The following is a 21,042-nucleotide window of genomic DNA, read 5'->3' as shown; positions in this document are numbered from 1 at the left end:
TTAATGGTTTCAATTATTATTGTGTGTGTTTGCGAGGACAGTGCTTGTAAAAGACTGTGCCTTATTCTACGAGAACAAATTGACGTTATATCACGGTACAACTGTACATTGATAAAGTAAAAATCAAATAAAATCAACCAGTTTAAAAACAGTTTGTTCCATTTTTACTTCATACGCTGTTTCAAAAAAATGATTAAAGAGACGATCAAAAATTTTCTAAAAAAGAGGGGGCTTCAGCCTCCCCCTCTAGCCCCCCAGTACATACATACATATGCATACATGTTTCATTTTTCATTTCTAAAGCTGGTCAGGATCTGGCAACAAAATGTTGACGTGGACCTACCACAAAATAAAAAAATTAACTTCGCGCCGCGCCTGATTGTTTCGTTCCGGATCATTTGATTTGAAAATAATAGTTGCATGTTTCCATGTCAATGATATGGAAGGTGGATTCTTTATCATTGTTCCATGTGGCAATTGTTCGGAACGAGGTTGTTAATGAAAATGGTCGACATGGAAGTGTACGAGACTTGTCTTGACTTGATCTTGTGTCAATATTATTGTGTTTGAAAAAAAATTGCTGCGATGGGAACCATGGTGGTAAGTTTATAAATAGTGTTTATAACTTAACTAGTGCTTGATATCTTTGTGTAAGGTCATAAGCTGAATTTAATGTTGCATGCAGGAGGCAAAGCAGCCTATCAAAAGGGCAGTTTTTAAGCATTTTCATTTCTGCCTTCGGCGCCAAAAAGGGAGAAAAGTTTACTGGAAAGGCAGTGTCGAAAGTTCAGTGGTTGAAAATATAAACATTCGCGCCACACTACAGGCTAAGTGTATAATAAACAGATTAATTGTTGTTCGTATCTTTTGTGTTGACTTACGGCAGCAAATAACAGCTGGTTTCACTTTCACATAATCATTGTCATGTAAATGCCGTGTGGTTCGATCCACTCGACCTCCCAAGTGTTCATCCCCGATATCAAAACAGTATTGTAAATTCACAACGTTGTGAACAAAAGCTTCGAAATATCCCACTTTTGCATCTTTTTCTCTAAAACTAAAACAATTATATATTTTTGGTTTTAAAGTAATGTCTACTTCTAAATATTTTTGGTTTTTAAGAATTCTTGTCACTTCTTTGATCACTTCAACTCTACTTAAACAGTTTCTCTAATTTTATTTTCTATGAAAACGAATGCCAGAAAGGGGGCAGCCTCCAAAAAATTATTCTCAAATATAATTCATTATAATAACCACATAATTTTTTTGCTTTCGGTTTTTAGTATGTTTAGTCCTGCCGCCCCTCTCTTGAGCCAGGTAGAAAATTTTGCAAGTTGTGTAATGAAGTGTAAATTTTAGAAAAACTTGGCACCTGTTTGTAAGTTCATTGTGTCTGGGAGGGTTATCAAGTTCACTACACTAGAAACACCTCTACTTTTTTAGGTAAAAATTCTTTACATCTGGTTAGCAGAAAATGTTTTTTAATTGCAGTGGGGCACAACTATTAAAACTTTACAATCAATATTTAATTCTTTCAATTTCAATTAAATTCCTCATAGTTTGATCAATTTAGCAAACATTTTGCACCAAATTCTCTTGGTGTACATAAAATTAATTTTTTTGATGCACCTCTAACAAAAAAATTGCAGATGCATACCCAAATCTTCACATGCTCATCAAAATAATTCAGTACACACAACAAACTTGCCAACCTGCCTTAAAGCTTTTTAGCCCCTTCAAATGGTAATGTCCTCCTTGATCAATGTCTGTAATTATTACGCAAGACTATAGTTTAGATAAAAACTTTTCATACATGACTTGATAAATCTGTTTTATGTCTATGTTAGTTACTGTCATTTTTTCTTTCAAGCCCTACGGGAAATATATCTATATTGCTGAGATCTTTGGGCTAGAGTATTCTATTTTTTGCATTAAAATTAAAATTATTGGGGAAAATATTTAATAGTCTACTATATCATCAAGCCTATAACTTAATATTTTTCTACCCTCAACATAACACTGTGGATCCCATTGACTAAGCATTAGAGGTTATAATATATCATCTTTTTGAAGCAATCCTTTATATTTACATCTTAGAGGCTTATTTATTAATCTCATAGGTACATTCAATTAAACTCAAATTAAGTTTATTAAAAATATACAACAAATAAACAATAACAAATAAGCTTTGCTTATCCAAAATCCAAACCAAAACCAAAGAGGCAAAAAGATAGATGATTTACACTGAATATTGTACTTTTAGATTTTCCCATAACAAGGTTTACAGTTCTGGGTTGATAGCATGGGACAATTTTGAAATATTTTTAGTTCCTTTAATGAACACTTCAAAAACTGTAAGGCTATTGCTTGTTTTTCTATTCCTTGTTCTTTTTTTTCTTATTACAAGTAATTAAGATTTTTTTATTCAATAACAGAGTCTTCAATAAACATGGTTAGCTTCTCTGCAAGTATAAAGATGAACCCTCTGGGGCTTCTTCTGGCCTTAATCTGTGTGACGAGTACAATATTCTACTTCCGTAACATGATTAGAGAGAGCAGGCCAATAAAAAGACTATCGTCTCTTGCTAGTCGCTTAAAATCACAGGGATACAATGTGGTTGGGCTACAAAGTAATGACATTTCAATGAAAGAGCTTTTGGTTGCTGCTATAGAAGTTGCAAAACGTGGTGGAATCAAAGTGAAACAAGTCAGAGAATCAAACAACTTACAGGTGCAGCTCTTTCTTCTGTTAGTCATTTGATTAATTCCATTGAAAGCATTGAGTGGTTTTTTATTTATAGCCTTCAGTAATGCTTTGTTATTTTATGTCCTTTTCATATATTGTTGTATCCCAAAATATTGTAGATTGTTATTTGGGAAAGTAGGTAGTCATTTTTGATATGATGTTATTGAATACTGTGTAAGGATGTTTCTAGGGTAGCTATAGACTTAGGAGAGTCACAAAGTGTAGTCACATTGAGAGGAAGGACCAGGACACTCAATGTCCTCAAAATTAACACTTGGCCTAATAATTACAGCCGCTTGCTAGGAAACAAATAAAAGTACGAAACTGAAAATTGGTTACTAAATTTAGGTAGCTGAAAGCATCTGCAAATCACATTAAAGTACTTTTTTAAACACTGTTTCTTTTCTACTTGTTTTTATGGCTATTTTGATGTGACATAAAGCAGACAAAATAAGCATTAAAACAGTGGTCATTATAAATTTACTTTTCACATGCTATATTTATATTTTAACAATATTCCAAGAGAGGCAAATAAGACATTATTTGGTAAATTGGTATTATGCAAGACTGAAGAAAAATATATAAAGCTTTTAAAATAAACCCTTGGAAGGAGAGGAATAATACTGACGCTTGAACCAGAACTGTCTCTTGTGCATTTTCATTGCACTTTGAACTGCCAATAACTTTGGGGTTAGTTGACACAGCAAGTATCTGATTCAAAAAATGTTCAACTTATCCAGGGTATGACTTTTGGCCTGAATAATAAAAGAAATCCAATGGGATATTAAAACCTCTTAATTTGTGAAAGTCTGTGTTGTCTGGGGTACAATTTAACAGGATTCAACTCTATCTGCAAAATTTATTCTTGTACGCTAAAAAACCGCTACTGATTTTAAATTTAGTATCTAGTTTTCTCCTTTCATTTGTGTAATGTGTCAAATCACAGCTAATTCCCTGATCATAGAATATGTTGTTTTGCCAGTCTAGTATCCTCCCTCTCCCCCCCCCACAGTTTACCCTTGTCAGATATAAAAACATAAGTTATTGTAGATGAACAGTTGAATTAGATAGTCTTGATCTGTTTTAGGAGCAAAGCAAGGGAGAGACAGCCGAAGGTGTTAATGACCCCTTAACTGAAGGAGACCTGTTATCACATCAACAGATGTATTACAGTTTTAAAAACACATGGCCTGACGTAGCAGTAGTTTCAGAAGAGAGTGGGACTTCAAAAGTAGTTGATACTGCAGCTGTTGATCAACTTGAAACCGATGGCATTGAAAGCAAATTATCTGATAAAATGGATATTTATGTTCCAAAAAGTGATATTATGATATGGATTGACCCATTGGACGCTACAAAAGAATACACAGAAAATCTAAGGCAATATGTTACTACTATGGTATGCGTGGCGGTTGGAGGGAAAGCGGTTATAGGTGTCATACATAAACCGTTTTTGGGTGAAACGTTTTGGGCCTGGTATCAACACGGTCATAATATACCGCAAAAAACTGATGGCATGTTACATAAATCGCCTAGAATAATTGTTTCAAGGTCACATGCTGGAACTGTAAATGAAACTGCAAGAAAAGCATTTGGAGAGGATGTACGAGTAATTGCAGCTGGAGGAGCAGGTTATAAGGTGATTGAACTTGCCAAAGGCAATGTAGATGTGTATCTTCATTCGACAAAAATAAAGAAATGGGACATTTGTGCTGGAAATGCAATTTTAACATCGTTAGGCGGGAAAATGACAAGCCTTAAAGGAGCCGATATTGCATATGATAAGAAAGAGGATGTCGTTTTGACAGATGGGCTTTTAGCGACAATGGCTGACCATGAGAAGTACTTTAAGGAACTGAAATCTCAGTAAACCTTTTTAGGCTAGCAAAGATTTGCTGCATGCTCCAAGAGTTTCGAATTTTGAGTACGTTTATTGACGCGACCAATTGGTCTATATTAGATACAAAATTTGTCGTGTTGAAGATTTCTAGAATACCATATTATTAAGTTATTGCAAATTGTTTTTTTCGAGAGGAATCATTAATGTTAGTATGGTATATGGAGCTTGTAAAAATGGTATAGAAGCATCAAGGAGTTAGGAAACTGGGCTTATAGTCGCCAGTTTCTTAAGCTATCGAAGTTGGTTGCGATAATCAGCAAACAAATTATATTGCTTCAATTTGCCTCCCTTCTCACCAAGGTATGGCGAAAGCTATCAGATTAGTACCTCCCCCCCCCCCTCTCCTCCATTGCCAAGATGAAGTTAAAGGTGTAAAGTTGGCCAAATAAAGCTAGTAACGATGGTTTCCGCAAAAGATTTTCACTACTGCAAAGTGTCAAAGTGTCTACTGACAAAAGCAATTTATTGTGGGAGATGGTCATGATAAAGATGGGCAAACGTTGCCGGCTGGTTTTCAGTAGACAAGAAAAAAGTGTCCATTTGCGGGCGGAACCTTTTGAACATTGGTTCTAGTTTATCAACCTTTGACCGTAAACAGACCACGCCCACGTTATGATACAGTTTTATCGCTTTATCAAAGTTATTCGATACGACGCAGGCGCCTTGCTGACACGAAGCTCTTTGTCTATTATTTGAAGGAACGAAGTTTTTTCTTATTAACCCAGAAGAGGCACATAGTGTGTATCTCATAAGTTGCAAGGATATTTAGGTTGAGCTAGTAGTTGGTTATAGAAATCTAAGTTTATTCATTCTTCCAATGTTTCGTATGAATGCTTTAAGTTGAAGAGGCAGAAATGCTTTTTATAGCAACGTGATGGCAAGTTGTGGTGTCGCTCAGTACAGTTTTTTTATTGCAAAAGCGAAGTCCTCTAGTTCTTTTGTCAAGAGAAGAAAATTTCCTTCACCATATCACAGCTGAATTACATACTCACTTACCATTTTTCCGAAGACTTGCTTCTATCTGCAAACTTTTACATAGATATATTGCTGTATGAACTGTCTTGATCCACGCCCACTTGGCAGCACAACCAGCATTTCTAGAAAGTAAACCTAGTTCAGTATTGTTGGCAACATATTCGTACTATATAGCGTTTGAGCATTCCTGCTTAGAACTGTGTAAATCTAGTTTTGAACGTTTACACGATAAAATCATAAATTGTGTTGAAATTTAGAAAACATATTTTTGCTGTCGTTTTAGTTGAGTTCCACTGTTCGATTTTATTTGCTGTTAAATCTTGGATGAGTTTTAAAATGATAAGTATAACGACTTAAAGTTCATATTTTACATTGTTTCAGTTTTCTTCAAACATCTAGTAGCCACGACGTTTGTTGTCATATTCCTGAATTTTGATTGGTCAATATGGTATGGAGAATTTAGGTCGCTCAGCCAATCAAACATTTTGAACCTACGTTGTGTATGGCTCCTTTCTGATGCAATTACAACCCTCATCTTTCCAGTCATAAGAAATCCGGTACGTTCTGCCTCTTTTCTATACTGTGGCTAATAGTTTCAGCAGGCAATGATGCAAAAACCGACAAAATATTTCAATCTGTTTAGAATTTTTCAACATATTCAGATATTTACAAAACTACAAAATCAATAAACGTTTGATTTCATCAAATCATCAAGGTTGAAAAAAAACGAACGATAAACTTTTAGCCTACAAAACAAGCTTAGCTTTGACAAGAAAACCAACATTCACTACATAATCTTCAATAATTTACACTTTTTATTAGCTTAAAGTACGTCTACAGGTCTACATCTACAGAACCAAATATCAAAACATCTACCAGGTATGGACGAACTTCCAAATATCAACGGGGAATACCATAACAATTTAGGGGTTCAAGTTTGCAAAAGACAAATGATCCAGAAAATGAATACATAAACTACTTAATCTGTTATACCGATAAGGTGTTGATCCTCAAAGGTAAAACCCATTTTATTATAAAAAAATAAGTTGGATCAAACGTTAAGATAGACAAACAAATGTTCTTTGTATCAGTCTATAACATATATTTATATATATACAAATAAAAAAGTCCTTGAAAAACATTGAAAAGGACAAAATATTGTCAATATTCAATCTTAAGCAGCCCTCCATTGAATAGTGGTCCGCCAAGCCGAATACGTAAAAGAAATCCATGAGGTCGGTTTACTGTTAAGGACACAGTGGAAATGCCTTAAGTTATGGACCAGCAGACAACGAAAACGTCTTCATAAAAACAAGAATTATATCTCGATGTTATCGACTTGCCTGCAACCGGACATAAAAGCGTGGAGTTTGTTAGCGTTAACATGAAGCTACAAGTTACTGTACCGATGACGTCACATGAAAGCTATAGATTACTGTGTATGTCGGGACCAGCAACATTGTCGAAGTGGTCATGATCATTAACATCGCTTCGCTTCTTCTTAAGGACGTTTGACTTACACGTACGTGGAAACATTTTAAGCACATAACATAGATATACTAAACGGTCATCAGTTTTTTTAACTTATTTTGTGGTGTTTCAGCGCAGTTTTTTGCAAATATCTACGTCTTTTTAGCAACACCAGAATAACGATGTTTGTACGAGATCAAAGTGCTCTTATTTTAGCTACAACAAGACATAAATTGTTGCTGAAATTCCACTTACAACTTGGTATTAGTAGTAAAGCTTGTAATGAATTAAGGAAGAAACTAGGACCATAAGTGAGTTCAAACAAAGCAAACTTATTTGCTGTTCGAATCCCAAGTGCAAAGACAACCTGCTTGAACACGACTGAATTTTTTAAATCGTTCCTTTTTTATCCACATTCGTAATGCCTTTTGACCAACATTACATCGTCAAACTTGTGTGTTTTCAATCAACAAAATGAATGCCCAAACGAGACTTTGTTTCCCTTACTAATGTATCACGCATTGGCAGCCCTATCGCCGTTGTTGTATACGCTTTGTTGACGCTGTGCGTTTTGTTGGACTTCGAACTTCAAGTGGTGCAATGAACCATTCGTCGTCGTGAGGTATTGTTCCGTTTTGCCTAGGACCAGGATGGGACATATTACTGTTTGCCTGTCCTCCATACGAGCTACTTTCCGGTACCCGTGTTATTGCTCCAAAGCCTGAACTCGTTGAAGCTCCGTTTTTTTCAAGCCCATTCCTGTAAACACCTTTCAGATTCGCACCATTTTCAATAAATACGTCATCTTCACCTGTTGTCGATAACAAGGCAGTTCTATTCCCAACTTCTCCTGAGGCAAAGCCGTATTTTGGGTGAAAGTGTGGGTCATTTCTGTATGAGAGGCCATCTTCCGTCAAAGAGGAATCCTTTTTAGACCTTCTAAGGCTCTGGAAACCAAAGTGTTTTCTAGAACCTTCCTCCACGTAGAAGCGCTCGTGAGGCTCCTGCTTTGACGATTCGAAGTCCGCTACCAAATTTCCACTGGATCTTCTTTGCTGATAATCTGTTTTCTGAAGAGGGTGTGCCCTTGAATCATTTTGGTGGCTTTTCTCTTCAAAAGACAGTGACCTGCGCAGGCGCCTTGCTGCCTTCTTCAGCCAGCTTTTCTCTCTCTCTGCTCGAGAAGTGTCAGGAGGAGCTGAATTAGCCTCTGCTCCGTGCGAGTGATAGCGAAGCACCTGCGAGCTAGGACTTTGAAATCTAACCGACTGTCTGCCAAATTTCACGTCGTTTGGACTGGCACTATTCACCAAGCCCTTAGGATTTATGTCCTTATGATGAATAAACGAGTTACTGTTTCTTTGAAGAGAATTGCTTTGAAACGAGCTGTGATTGAATCCTTGTCCCTCATGTTGATTCGACTGAGGTGCGGCCTTTTTCCCCCATGGTTCTACTGTCTGTAAAGATGGCATAGTATCAACAATCAAGAAATCCTCCGAAAGGTTTCTCTTCGCCTTTGGTCGGTCCTTTGTCTTTTTTGGCTGTGGAATCAGGTAACCCCCTGCATCAATGATCCCTTTGCAATGCCTTCTAGCTGCTGCATGGACATCCTCTTCAAATTTCACCCCTTGAGCACTTTGCTTTGATGATTTCGTTTCGTCTCTTTTTGATTCAACCTCGTCATACAAATGGCCTGTTTCAGTTGCATGCTCTTTGCGCTGTGAAGCAGCTTTGGCTATACGAGGTGCTCCATTTGCCTCATTTCTGACACGAGGCTGTGACAACTCTCCTCCTCTTTTATCTCGAAGTAGCACAGTTGTCTCCCTCTCTAATGCTTCCCTGGGGCTATCTCCTCTGCAACCTGTCTCTCCGTTAGTATTCACATTTTCTCTTGAACCAAGAGTTGAAATAGTTTGTTGACCAGCAACATACAATTTTGCATTGTTATTTTCATCTGATGATCCGCCGCTATTCAGCACAGAATTCTTCTCAGTGAAACTCTTTCTTGCAGCAGCCTTCAAAGAGCTACCATTGCCACTCAATTTTCTTACAATTGTTTGTGCCTTTTCCATCTTCTTCAGAACTTTATCGCAGTCATGCAAAGTCGATTGTCGAAAACTTTCCATATCAGCACTTCTTCTAGCTAATCGTTTTTCATTGCTCAAAATATCACAAAGAATACACGAGTCATCATCAAGATTTTGCATGTCTCTGCTAATTTCCTGCTCTGGTACGACGAAGACGTTCTGATCTTGATGCGAATCTCCCGCAACAACTTCGTTTTGACTTTCAATTTCCCTCGGTTGATCTGCGTCTGTCTCGCATGACTTACTGCACAGCTCTTCTGCACTGGGAGGCTCTGGCCATTCTTCTATATCCGAGTTACAATTATTGTTATCATCTAAAATCGATGCTCCAGCTTCATGCTCTTTCGATTTTAACGGCAAAGAGGCTGGTATACGCGCAGCATCGTCGACAGCATTAACTAATACTCTTTTCTGCTGAACATACTTCACTTCATACGTCACATTCTTACTCCCCCAAGTATCTGTCTTTGCAGGTATTTTTCGGCCTATTAGTCCGAACATTCTCTCTGATGTTTGGCGCAGCGTGCTTGAGTATTCCCCTACACCTAATCCTTTGTTATCCAATCGTTTATTTATGTCTTCGAATGAAGAACCGCTAGAGCTTTGAACAGTTTCACCAATACAATGTTGGCGTTCTAAACATGCCCTAGGCCTGAAATCATCTACAAATTGAACACCAACATTTTCATTAGAATTTCTTTCTGTCTCGCCTAATACATTGTTCCTATTGGATTCCATTTCGTTGTCGTTTTCTGAAATTTGATTCCAATATTCTTGCTTCGGTGAATTCTCCTTATCAAAAAATACTGCTTCATTCGCAGTGACCCTGTCAGAGGCAACGTATTTTTGTGGACTATTGGCAACCTTTTCTTCTGGTGAATCCGTTTTCTTGACACTTTTAATTCGAATTGTGGTAACTGGATTGGATCCTTTCAAGTAAAAATGTTTCTGCACTTGATTGCTACTTGTGATGTTTTGAATAGGCCTATCTCCTACTTGCCCATTCCCTACATTCCTATCTGCCTTTATTCCAACTCTCCGAATGGTTATAGTTGTCGATTTTTTTTGAACATTCGCTTTCTTTTCCTTGCTGTCTTCCGAATAGTAAGAACTGTCTTTAGATTCACCGGCAAACCGAATTTTCTTATTATAATCGTGCCCATTTTCATGTACTGGTTTCCAATTCTTTCCCGTGATTTTATCCCCAACTTTTCCGTTGAGATTGTTCACTCCTGGGTTTGATCTTTTAGTCCACCCATTTGCGGCCATTATTTTGAAAACATGTGGGTCCTTTGCCTCGTTTTCGCTTGAATTGCTCGAATCATTGCTGTAATCAGAGTTCGTCAAGAGATTGAAATCGCCATAGTCATCCTCGTCATCATCTTCGCTTGATGAGAAGGTATCAATGAAACCATTCTTTATTCTATTATAATTTGAATGAACTGAGTTCCTGTAATGATCAAAAGATATAGAAGATTTATAATAGAAGTAAAATACATTTAAAGTTAAGAGAAAGAAATTAAAGAAAACGGCTTGCGGCTTGATAATCAAAATAGGTACAATCCCGTTTGTAAGGAGTGCGCTTATTGTAATGTAATGACTTTTCCGTTTGGGAGTAGTTGCCTGTTCTACTGACGTGACGTCTGGAAGTCTTTTCGACGCCTCTAAAAAGTCGACCAAGGGTACAGTAGTGTCCCGCATATAAGAAAACTTTTTTGATTTCAGATCTGATGCGTTTTTTTATAAAATTAGATATAAACTTAAAATCAGGGAAATGTTTTTTACAAAAAACCATATTATACTATTGATCATGTACTCAGACACCATCTCAATGATTGTGATAAAAATACCATAATATTTTGAGTTGTATTTGTAATTTTTCACTTGTAGGAAAAGCTACAATTATTCCAGAAAGGTGATTTTTGCTTAATTTTCATTCAAAAATATGTTTCATTTGACCAGGCTCAGTTTGATTAAATTGGAAAGCTGATAACAAACAGTTCTTATGGTCAAAGATTGTAAACCCTCACTTATCCTTTTATTTAAATAACTGACAAAATAGTAAGTGTAGAATGATAAATGTTTTGTTCTGTTTTTCAAAGGTTATGTGAAAATTTTTAAATAAGAAACAAGCATGTTTTCAGACCTTCACCAGTTTCTTATCAAAGGGGTTATTTTTTTTGAAATCAGGGTCTGTGTTTCTCGAAATTGTGTTTCTTATATGCGGGACACTACTGTACATAAACAGGTGACGTTATTTTTCAAAGTAGACCCTGATCATGGTTAGAGTGCGATTTCCTTTGCCTAGACATGAGTATATTTTGACGTTTTTTCACTCATTATAATTCAAATTGAGCAACCCCATGCATAAGCACTGGTCCTCCTTGACTAGCACTGGATGCAGAAAAATCATTCAAAATCATTAAAATCATCCGGGGTCCATAATTTAAATTGTTTACCCTCGTTTGCTGACCCTTTTCCAAAAAGATACACGGAAAGCAAAGTAAACGGCAAAACAAGTTTCTCTGTGTTCATTTCTTTGCCCCTCTCTAAAAACTGGAGGGAGGGAGGAAGGAGGTCTTCAGATTTCCAGAAATTTTGCAAACCGCAATGGAGTATATAATTAGCGAGGAGTATCTTTCATGAAAGAGAGAACTTTAGGTACCAGAGCCTTAGTGAAAGAGAGGGTTCTCTCTATCAACCAACTCTTTCACCAATCCTCTCTTTTACTGAGGCTCTGGCACCCAGGGTATAAAGAACGAGACAACATTCTTGCGATAATGATGAAACTGATATGGAATTGTGTGCAGCTGTGAATGCAAAAGTTCAACCAGAAATATTCATAATTCAACAAGCAAAAGTAACCTTGATGGTGCAAAACTTTGTATGTAGCAGGTATCAGCTGTAAGCAGCAACTTTTATGAGCAACCGTATGCCGTAATGCCTCGAATAAGCGCCCGGGCGCTTATTTAATTTTTGAGGCTCCGGGGTGGTCACTTATTCGAGGGAGGCGCTTAATCGAGAGGGGCGCTTATTTAAAAAGTAGATTTGGGTGCAAATTGTTGTTCATTAATCTTTCTTTTTGAGTTGCTTTCCAATTATGTTTTTGTTGAAAATTCGAATAAGCGCCCGCTTCTGAAGGTTGAAGGATGGGCGCTTATTCGAGTGGTGGGCACTTATTCGAGGGGCGCTTATTCGGTAACTTCACCTCTAGAGTGGGCACTTATTTGAGAGGGGCTCTTATTTGAGGGGGTCGCTTATTCGAGGCATTACGGTATAGGGAACCAGAGTACAACAGCACCAAGCTGGGCAATAATGACTATTCTAAAAATCGTATTGAAATTATTCTTTTCGACCATTAGTGTAGAATATAACAGTTTGACGTATAGGCAACTGTATCCTGTTCAACTGACATCCAGATAGAACAAAACTCCTTGCGTCTGACTAGGTCTTCTATTTCATGTTATCTGTTATGCTTTTGTGTTTCTCAATGTAACTTGGTATTTAAGAACCCTTTAAGAAATTTTCAAGGACTAAAACCACAAAGAAACTGAGTATAAAAAGTGAGTAATTTGTTTTTTATAAATAAATGCGTTTAAAATGAAAGGGGTCTTTGGTCCATCAAAATTCGAATTTGTAACAGGCCTTGCCCTCTCTCTCTCTCTCCGATAAAAGAGAGGCCAAACTTGGTGGAGATCTTTAGATTAAAGTTTTCAATTAAACATTCGTTTTGATTTTCCATTGCGATGCGACATCCTTAAAATAAACAAGGTCTTTGGATTGGCTTATAAACGTTTGGACAGAGTAATAATTATACAAACATAGCTTTGTATGAAAGGGAGTAGATTTCATATTAAGCCTCACTCATGTTTAGAAATTCATTTTTCTGGCGTGACAAAAGAAAGAAAAGAAAAGGACTATGTTTTATCATCAACTCCTGGATTCACACGTTGATCTCAGAAAAGATATCTTTTATTTTTCAGATAAAAGGTTGCTCTTGGCGACCTTTTTAAATCAATATTTTTATGCTAAATGAAAAAAAGAAAATTTCAAAAAGGCATTAGAAACCAAAAAGACATGCACGATCACAAAACACGGCAACTACGTAAAACACGGACAGAAACGTAAAGCATCGGCACAAACACCCGTACTGAATGAATCACTGCCGCGAATATAAAACACGTACGCGAATATAAAACACGTACGCGAATATAAAACACGTACACGAATATAAAACACGTACTTTATCATAAAGCACGTGCAGGGACATGAAAACAAACACGGGCACTAACAAAAAAAACCGTCATGGACATAAAACACATGCATGGTCATAAAGCATGAACACAAACACAATAAACACAAATATAAAGCACGAACACGTAAACGCAATGAAAACACGAAATGATGATAAAACTCAGACACTAACATCAATTCAATTCTTGCGGCAGAACAGTAATGGAATTTTGCGGAAGGCCTTTTTTCTTTACGTTTTATGACGTGCCTGTGACGTCACAATACAAAGAGCTTATTCACACCCCCTTTACACGTGATTGGATCCAAAAAAGTACGGATAGGCCTTGCGTTTACACGGGAACTGGTGATTCCGTATACTTTTGGGTTCGCCTTCAGAGGTGATCCCGTATGGATCCGATCTGGAAAGGATCCCATGTAAACGGTTGGATCTGGTCTAGATCGGATCCGTTCACGTTTTCTTTCGAAAGTGAGACAGAATGATTCGTCAATTCGAAGTATTCTGAAAATGTTTTGCGTCAGAAAACCAAACACGAATTGACTAACTACTGTGTAGAGAAATTATTACGATAAGATGATTTCAGAATTCTAAAAATATGTTTATAGCATGTTTTTTATATTCATTTTCTTCGCTTTGAGTCTGTCTTTTGTGACCAGCTCCCTAAAGTTGAACAGTGAATTTTTAGTGTTCATCGGAACATCGATCGACGATTGACTAAAATGTCCATTAAACGACAAACGTGCTATCTTCAACCAGTGCGATCTTATTTAACGTGCAGAGGACACGGAGCCAGAGAGATGCAAACTGTTTGTGCAGTGTGTAACGTGTTTTCTACTGACTGATTATAATTTACAAGAGTTCGTATTGATATAGAAAACTGGCAAACTTAATTAAGAGTTATACAAAGGAAAGGATATGCTCGATGGTTAACAATGGTGTGATGGATTAGGTTAAAATGATGTGTAATTAACATAGAGAATGATGAATATAGAATTACGTAGGTATGCAGAAGAAGCAATGATGGATTGTATAAAATGGCCTAAATTGAATCACTACAAATTGCTTCACCTCCCAATGTTCAGTTTGGACTCATTTTTTCGGTCTTCGTTTGCATGTAAAGCATCTGACGCACGCCATTTTTAAAAGCGCTTGGGCATTATCTGTAGATCTCATCTGGATCCGATCACGTGTAGACACCTGGGATTGGATCCACAGATATTCGGATACTCTTGGATCCGATCCAGTCCAGGTCTCGTATGAACTTGTCTAAAGGAAAGTTTCTTTAATCGTCAGCTGATCTAAGGAAAGTAGCTAGGAGGGTTTTAACGGTTGCAATGAACTGGTCTATGCAGATGATTAAGAAGACTGCCAGAGCCATGATTTTAAAGGCAAACAAAATTTGTTATAACTGTTTATTTAACTGTTTATTGATCTCATAATTTACGATCCCCTTTGTTTAGCCTTTTCGTTCTTTTAGTTTTTTCGCCTGTAATTTTATGTACTGAAGATGACTCTAGCTAAAGTTGAAACGCTTATCTAATGGATTTGCCTTATTAACGGATTTGTAACCTTTGTATCAGGCACCGCGCAGCCATTGGGCTAGCAGGGGCTAAAGCCCCTCCACTTTTTGCGATAATTAAAACATGTTGGAAAACTTTTTGGAAAGTTTACGCAATATTGAATGGTATACTCCTAAGTAAAAGCAATTTGACTGGAACCCTTTTTGTTCATTTTCTAGGTGTTTTTCTTGCTGTTTGATTATCCCCAACTTGGGGACCCCAAGCTAATTTTATCTATTCTATAGCTATTTATATCTTCTCTGAGCTAGACTGTTTATTGAACCCCAATAGAAAAAAGCTAATATTTTCCAAAAGAGGCGTTTTCCGGCGTTCTAGAGGGCGTTGCCTCAAAAAGTTTTCGGTTACGCCTTTTTCAGCCCTCCCACATTTACACTGGTGCGCGGTCCCTGCTTTGTATTGTCTAATTAAATCGGATTTTCACGATGTACTGATTTTGTCTACTAAAATGTAAAAAGAATTGTCGGATGGGTTCAAGCTAAAAGAATAACTTTGTCTTCTTTTTTTATCGTGGTACTGGTTATAAGTTTTATTATCAAGCTACGTTTCCCAAAGTCTGGATCTGTTTATTCATACCTTCATATTTCTCCCTTTCAAGGAAGGTTAGAATTTGACAGAGACTTCTTCAAGTTGCTCTCCAAAATAAATTTGATTACAGTATGAAATTAAAAAGCTGAATTTCAATTAAACAGTAATATGCAAACCCATTTAACATTGAAAAGGTTTAGGTGCACCTGGGATTTTTAAAAAAAAGCTTCAGCTTTGCGCAAATGTTCCAACAATTTTGGCAAGGATTGTACATTAATCTTCAAATTTTATACATTTATCAATTGGCTGGAGGAGGCTTTGACGATTTTTTCGTACGTTGTTCATGTTTCCCTAACACTTTTCCTTTAAAGATGACCTTACAAAAATGGCCTTGAAACAAGATTGTGTCTTGGTCAATACAGTGTCCAAATTTGTTGAAATTTACCGCAATGTATAATTATCAATAACGGCTGTGAACATCATGGATATAATTTGATTACAATTTTAACTACCTTTCCCTGAATCCTCCCATTTATGCACAGAAGCTGAACTTCCTACGACCTTGCGCTTGTCTTTAAAACGATGAAAATCTGATGTCGCTATGATCTTGAAGAACTTTCTACATAGTGTGAATGTTTTCAAATTGTAAATATTTAGACCACTAAACTCATTGTCCCGTCAAAGGTTGAAAGAATTGCATCTTCAATGGCTAAATAGGTCTAATTTGATTGGTTGAGTAGAACTTCTCAGTTGGTTAAGTACCAAAATGATAATATTGACAGAAATTTTTGAAATGTTGAAAACAGAAGGATCTCTCCTGATTAAAAGTATAGTGAAGCAGCTGTCCTTTTATCCTACTACTGCCGGGAGAGACAAAGGATTTGAGAAGAGGTATAGCCATCTGGTTTCTATATCTTCGCCTCAGAGCTAGATCAGGTATATTATTATGGTTATTGAGTTTTAATTGTAGATATCGACGTCATCACAAGTCCTTAAAGTTTAGTAAGAAGAATCAACAGACAATCATATGTTCAATGCTGCCAAAAACCAAGCTAAGGAATACAGCTCAATTTTATTGAGTCGTACCCTAGACAGTGGCGTAACCGGGGTTGGAAGATGTGGGGTGGGGGGGGGGGGACAAAGAGGAATTCGAAAGGGTTGGAAGACCGCTAGGGTGAACACACCCTAAAGAATTTTTGAAAACGCCCGATTTCGAAAATGTGTTTGGAAAAGCTATGGCTTTTTTACGTGGCAATGGTTGGCTAACCAAACACAAGTCGTCATATGTAGCTTTCTGTGACTGACCCCAGTTTACAATTGTCCACTTCAGAATAAATATGTTAAAGATTTTCTTGCATTTTTAAAAGAAATGTTATTTACATTTCGAAGTAAGAAAATGCTAATTCTTTACGGTGATTAATCAGCTTAATATCTACGTAAATATTTATTTACCCGTCATATCTGAGAGTAAGCAGTGCAAAAATAAACATGATAAACTGCAGTTATTTCAAGATGCTTGCGTGTTTACATTAAAAATCTCGCAAGCATTTTTGAGTAAGGAAGTGCTTGGTTTGTAACTTAAAATCGAAGTAGCAAAACAATTAATTGAATGATTGAAGATGGGCTGCGAATGCAAGCTGTTGTTAGGAGCTTTGGTACTTGACAACGCCCAAGGCATGCAAAGTGCGAAATTTGGCATACCACACTAACAAAACAATATTCTCTTGTTTAATCCGGAAAATATTTTGTTTCCCGCCGACACGAGGGCTGTAGATACTCCCAAAAAATTGATTTTCAAACATTTGAGAGATATAGTGATGTTTTGTTTGGCAAATCATGAATTTTTCTTACAATTTACAATGGACAGCGGAACATATTACAGATGGAGGGGGCTTAAACGTTTTTGGGGGCTGAACATGCTTAAAACTGAGAGCAAGGGGATTTTTGAATGGTAAGTAAATTTTATAAAATTATTGGAAATCTAAGAGCCCTCAGCTTCCTCCCCCCGCTTCCGCAGTCCCAGGTGGGGTGTTCTCCCTCGTGCCCCCTCTCGGTTCATGTTTCGTAATCAAGCGACACATCAAAAAACGGTATGAAAATCCCACAAAAATTCCCACGAAGGATAGTGCCCTCTCTCACTTGCAATTTTCTGTTCCTTACTTGACGACAAATCAACTTTTCAACAAGTGACCATCTCGTAAAGTGATGCGAATTTTGAAAGGAAGTTCCTCTTTCTATAGGATAATTTTTCCTTCTCGAAACCAACATCAACAATGGATGGTTTTTCTTTTGATTCGGAAAATAGCCTGCCAGTGAAACCTATTCTTTCTTAAATTCTCATTAGAAAATTCACTACCTTTTGACTGTAGCAGATTTTTAACAACAGCACAATGCATAATCCGATGAACAGTTTTACAAGTCCAGTCAAATGATTTACGCCCATACAAAGCAGCAGCAATATTGGCAGGGCTGATTTGCACATTGAAAGGGTTCCCTATCACAATTTAACCGTATTGCGGAGAAAGGACTCAGCCAAAGTGAAAGTGCACAATTCTTATCGTGCAAATTTACAATACCGTTAAATTTTCTCGCACAACTTCTCCTTCAGATGAGAAAAGTGATAAATCGCTCCTGCTGTTTTGATTTATCTTACAACTCTAGGATGAAGCATTTCGTTTTGCAAAGAAGCGAAATTCTGAAGAAATTTCAAGACATCAAACTTAAAATGAGATAGCATTGACGTCATTTTCGAGTTAGAGGACCGAGAATTCGTAAAATAAAACCTGCTTGACGTAGTTACAAGACAAAGAATTACGATAAACGGCCACTCAGTTCGAATTTGAAATCAAGCATCGCGTTGGCTCACATCGAAGCTACGATTTTACAATAAACGTCAAACGAAAGTTTTTGTCGTGTTATTTGTGCGTTACTTGCAAAATATTCTCATTGAATTCGACAAAGAGAAACGTAAACCGCAATTTACTCTTTGCAGACAAATGTTACAAAATTGCTGTTTCAAAACATGACTACCAATTCTAATGCAGTAGAATCAAAATAAAAACGAAAATTTCAACGAAAGTTTCCAATACTTACATTGTGGTTCGCTTTACAGCCGTTTGGGGTTTCGATGGCGTCATGGCGAAACGTCGAATGGGTAAATCCACTGGCACAGACCTCAGTCATTCCATTCACAATGTATCTATCAACCATTGACCGAGTTAATTCGATTTACACCAAAACCTGATTTCATTCCGTTTTACGTTTGCTTTGCTAATTCCCTTTTCAGTGCAATTATTCCCGATTAAATCCCAGGCAGTCTGTCGTTTATCGTTGGCTTATCAATAAACAATACATTTGACCCATTGAAATCTTGTAAATATATATCCAGCAGCATTTCTCTTCTCTAAATCAAACACTCACGCTCTTCAATGGAAATGTTTACTACTAGAAAAGAAAAGACACTCAGAATGCTCCTCCGTCGCTCTAGCCCAGACTGGAAACTTTGTTCCTTGCGCGGACTAGTTCATTTTCAAAATTAGCGACAACGCGCCTGAAATTACGTACATTTAATAATTTGGAAGTTTAGTAGTGTAAAATGCTATTAAATAGAGACTTTGCACGGCGAATATGCAAAAGCGTGCGGATGGAAAATTTGAATGCGCGAGCCATATATTGCGGGCGTGCGACAAAGTTTCCATTATGGGCTCTCAAGCCGACATAGGAAAATGCATGCAAAACCTCTTGAGTTTTGACGCACGTAGTCTGGGCCGTCGCTTTAGGGGGCTTAAGGGGTGTGACACCCTCCTTGAAAAAAATTCCGTTGCAAAAACAAGTATCCTAATTATTAGCAGTTTGTCAATTGTATAATTATAACTAGCTGAAGGGGTATTCGTGCAGAAATAATTTAAAATGAAAATGAAAAAAGAAGTACTTTGCCATATAGGGCTGCAAATAAAGGATGGCTCATCCACTTTGTCGGGAAATTGGGCCAGGAAACCCCCTTTGAGCATCATAGGGCATCATTGACGGGCCCGCACGCATTAAATCCAATTTCGCTGCAAGCAATTATTTCCCTTTCTGATATAAAGTTGTCAAATAGTGATAATTTTTGACGAACTTAATCTTACAGCAAGATTGTTCTTGCGATATATATCAATTGAATGTGTCCAGTACAAACTCAGAGAATGCATAAATTGCCTTAAAAAAAAAGTGACGTCATTTTCATAAGTGCCTGCGCGCATGAGCATAAAAAGGTGTTGGCAAACTGGACAGATGAAAAAAATCGTTTCATTTGAAAAAATGGTCAGGCTTCATTTGCCAACACAGTGAGTGAGAGAACCTTCACTTCCCGACAGGTTTAAATATTCACCGGAAACACATGGCTAAAAATCCTCGATTTTTAATAAAACGTTGTTCAAAATTGCATTTTGCAGAAGCTCAGCTCAGCCTCAATTTTGAGGCTCGTGTTCTTATAAAAAGAAAAGAGCGTAGTTTTAGGCAGAGTTTCACGCTTGGAACCGTAATTAGACAAATCCGACCTGACCGAACGTCACCAGGTTGTCCAATCAGGAGTAAAACGCGGAGTAGCACCCAAGAAACCGTCCTGATTTGAACAGAAAAACAGAAAGACTTCGTTATGAAATATTCCAAAAAGAAGTCTCTCTCTTCATACTGTATTCGCACGAGAATGGCAACGGGAATTTACTTAATTGTTATGACATAGGTTGAAATTAACGTACTCTAGATTAAAGTTTTACCATGTTATCTTCAAAGCTACAAAATTTCTTGAACAATACTCATTGAAAGATGATCTAGTTAAGCAAAGACACTCGTTCCTTCATTTAGAAAAGTAAATCCTTATTTTCAAATATTTTACATCCTGTAATCTGCATCAGAAAGAGAATTTAAGATTTAATAGGCACGCGCAAATATTAATTGTTTCCTTCATAACAAGTGGGCCTAACCGAATTAATCTTCGATTTGCTGCCTCAAAACGGTATTAACTGTTACGAAAGCCCAGAGGATTTGTAGAATTGCACACCTGGTCTATTTCTTGTGTTCAAGTCTAGGCTGCTGTAATAAGCCAAGGATATTAACTTGCAAAATGGGCAATAAGACACGACGTTAGTTGATGCTAACATAAACGTTTGTGCACAGGCGCCAAAAACCAAAGAGCGTGGGAGCATGATCCCCTTTGGAAATTTTGAGAGGGGGCAAAGCACTTAAAGGCATTTGACATGCATAAGTACAGCGAATCCAAAAATAACTTGATCAGAGCACGCACACAAGAATGTAATTGGAAACTGCTCACGTGAAACCACTGCGCGCTGCTCTAGGATTTCACCAATTTGCAGAAAGGCGGAAACTGTTCACGTGTTTTTCTCTGTACGAAATTTGATTGGTCAACCGCTCGTAGTCGAGTGGCTCTTAGCCACTTTTACCTGCGTCAAATGCCTTTAAGAAATCAAAGGAGGTGCTTTTAGCAATCGAAATTCTCTATCAAAAGA

General features: G+C 37.2%; 2 protein-coding genes across 3 annotated transcripts; one reads left to right on the top strand and one right to left on the bottom strand.

The window, feature by feature from the left end:
• Positions 1–454: 454 nt before the first annotated feature.
• LOC135688789 (inositol monophosphatase 3) lies at positions 455–5,886 on the top strand. 2 transcript variants are annotated; one of them, XM_065205800.2, is made up of 3 exons: positions 455–600; positions 2,436–2,731; positions 3,834–5,886. In XM_065205800.2, the coding sequence occupies exons 2-3, from the start codon at positions 2,450–2,452 to the stop codon at positions 4,614–4,616; spliced, it is 1,065 nt and encodes a 354-aa protein (XP_065061872.2). In that variant the 5' UTR covers positions 455–600; positions 2,436–2,449; the 3' UTR covers positions 4,617–5,886. The 2 variants fall into 2 exon arrangements, with proteins under 2 accessions (XP_065061872.2, XP_088966087.1); XM_089109961.1 differs by having other exon boundaries at positions 482–600; positions 2,416–2,731.
• Positions 5,887–6,026: 140 nt separating this feature from the next.
• Positions 6,027–18,952, bottom strand: LOC135688787 (uncharacterized). The gene is made up of 2 exons (XM_065205796.2): positions 18,629–18,952; positions 6,027–10,628 (listed from the first exon to the last, which is right to left on the bottom strand). The coding sequence occupies exons 1-2, from the start codon at positions 18,670–18,672 to the stop codon at positions 7,622–7,624; spliced, it is 3,051 nt and encodes a 1,016-aa protein (XP_065061868.2). The 5' UTR covers positions 18,673–18,952; the 3' UTR covers positions 6,027–7,621.
• Between the last annotated feature and the right edge of the window lie 2,090 nt (positions 18,953–21,042).

Source organism: Rhopilema esculentum, chromosome 9 (assembly GCF_057945365.1).
Source record: "Rhopilema esculentum isolate cy_ngs chromosome 9, ASM5794536v1, whole genome shotgun sequence".
Classification (NCBI taxonomy): domain Eukaryota; kingdom Metazoa; phylum Cnidaria; class Scyphozoa; order Rhizostomeae; family Rhizostomatidae; genus Rhopilema; species Rhopilema esculentum.
Note: the sequence above shows the minus strand (reverse complement) of the source record. Positions and strands in the feature narration are given on the sequence as shown.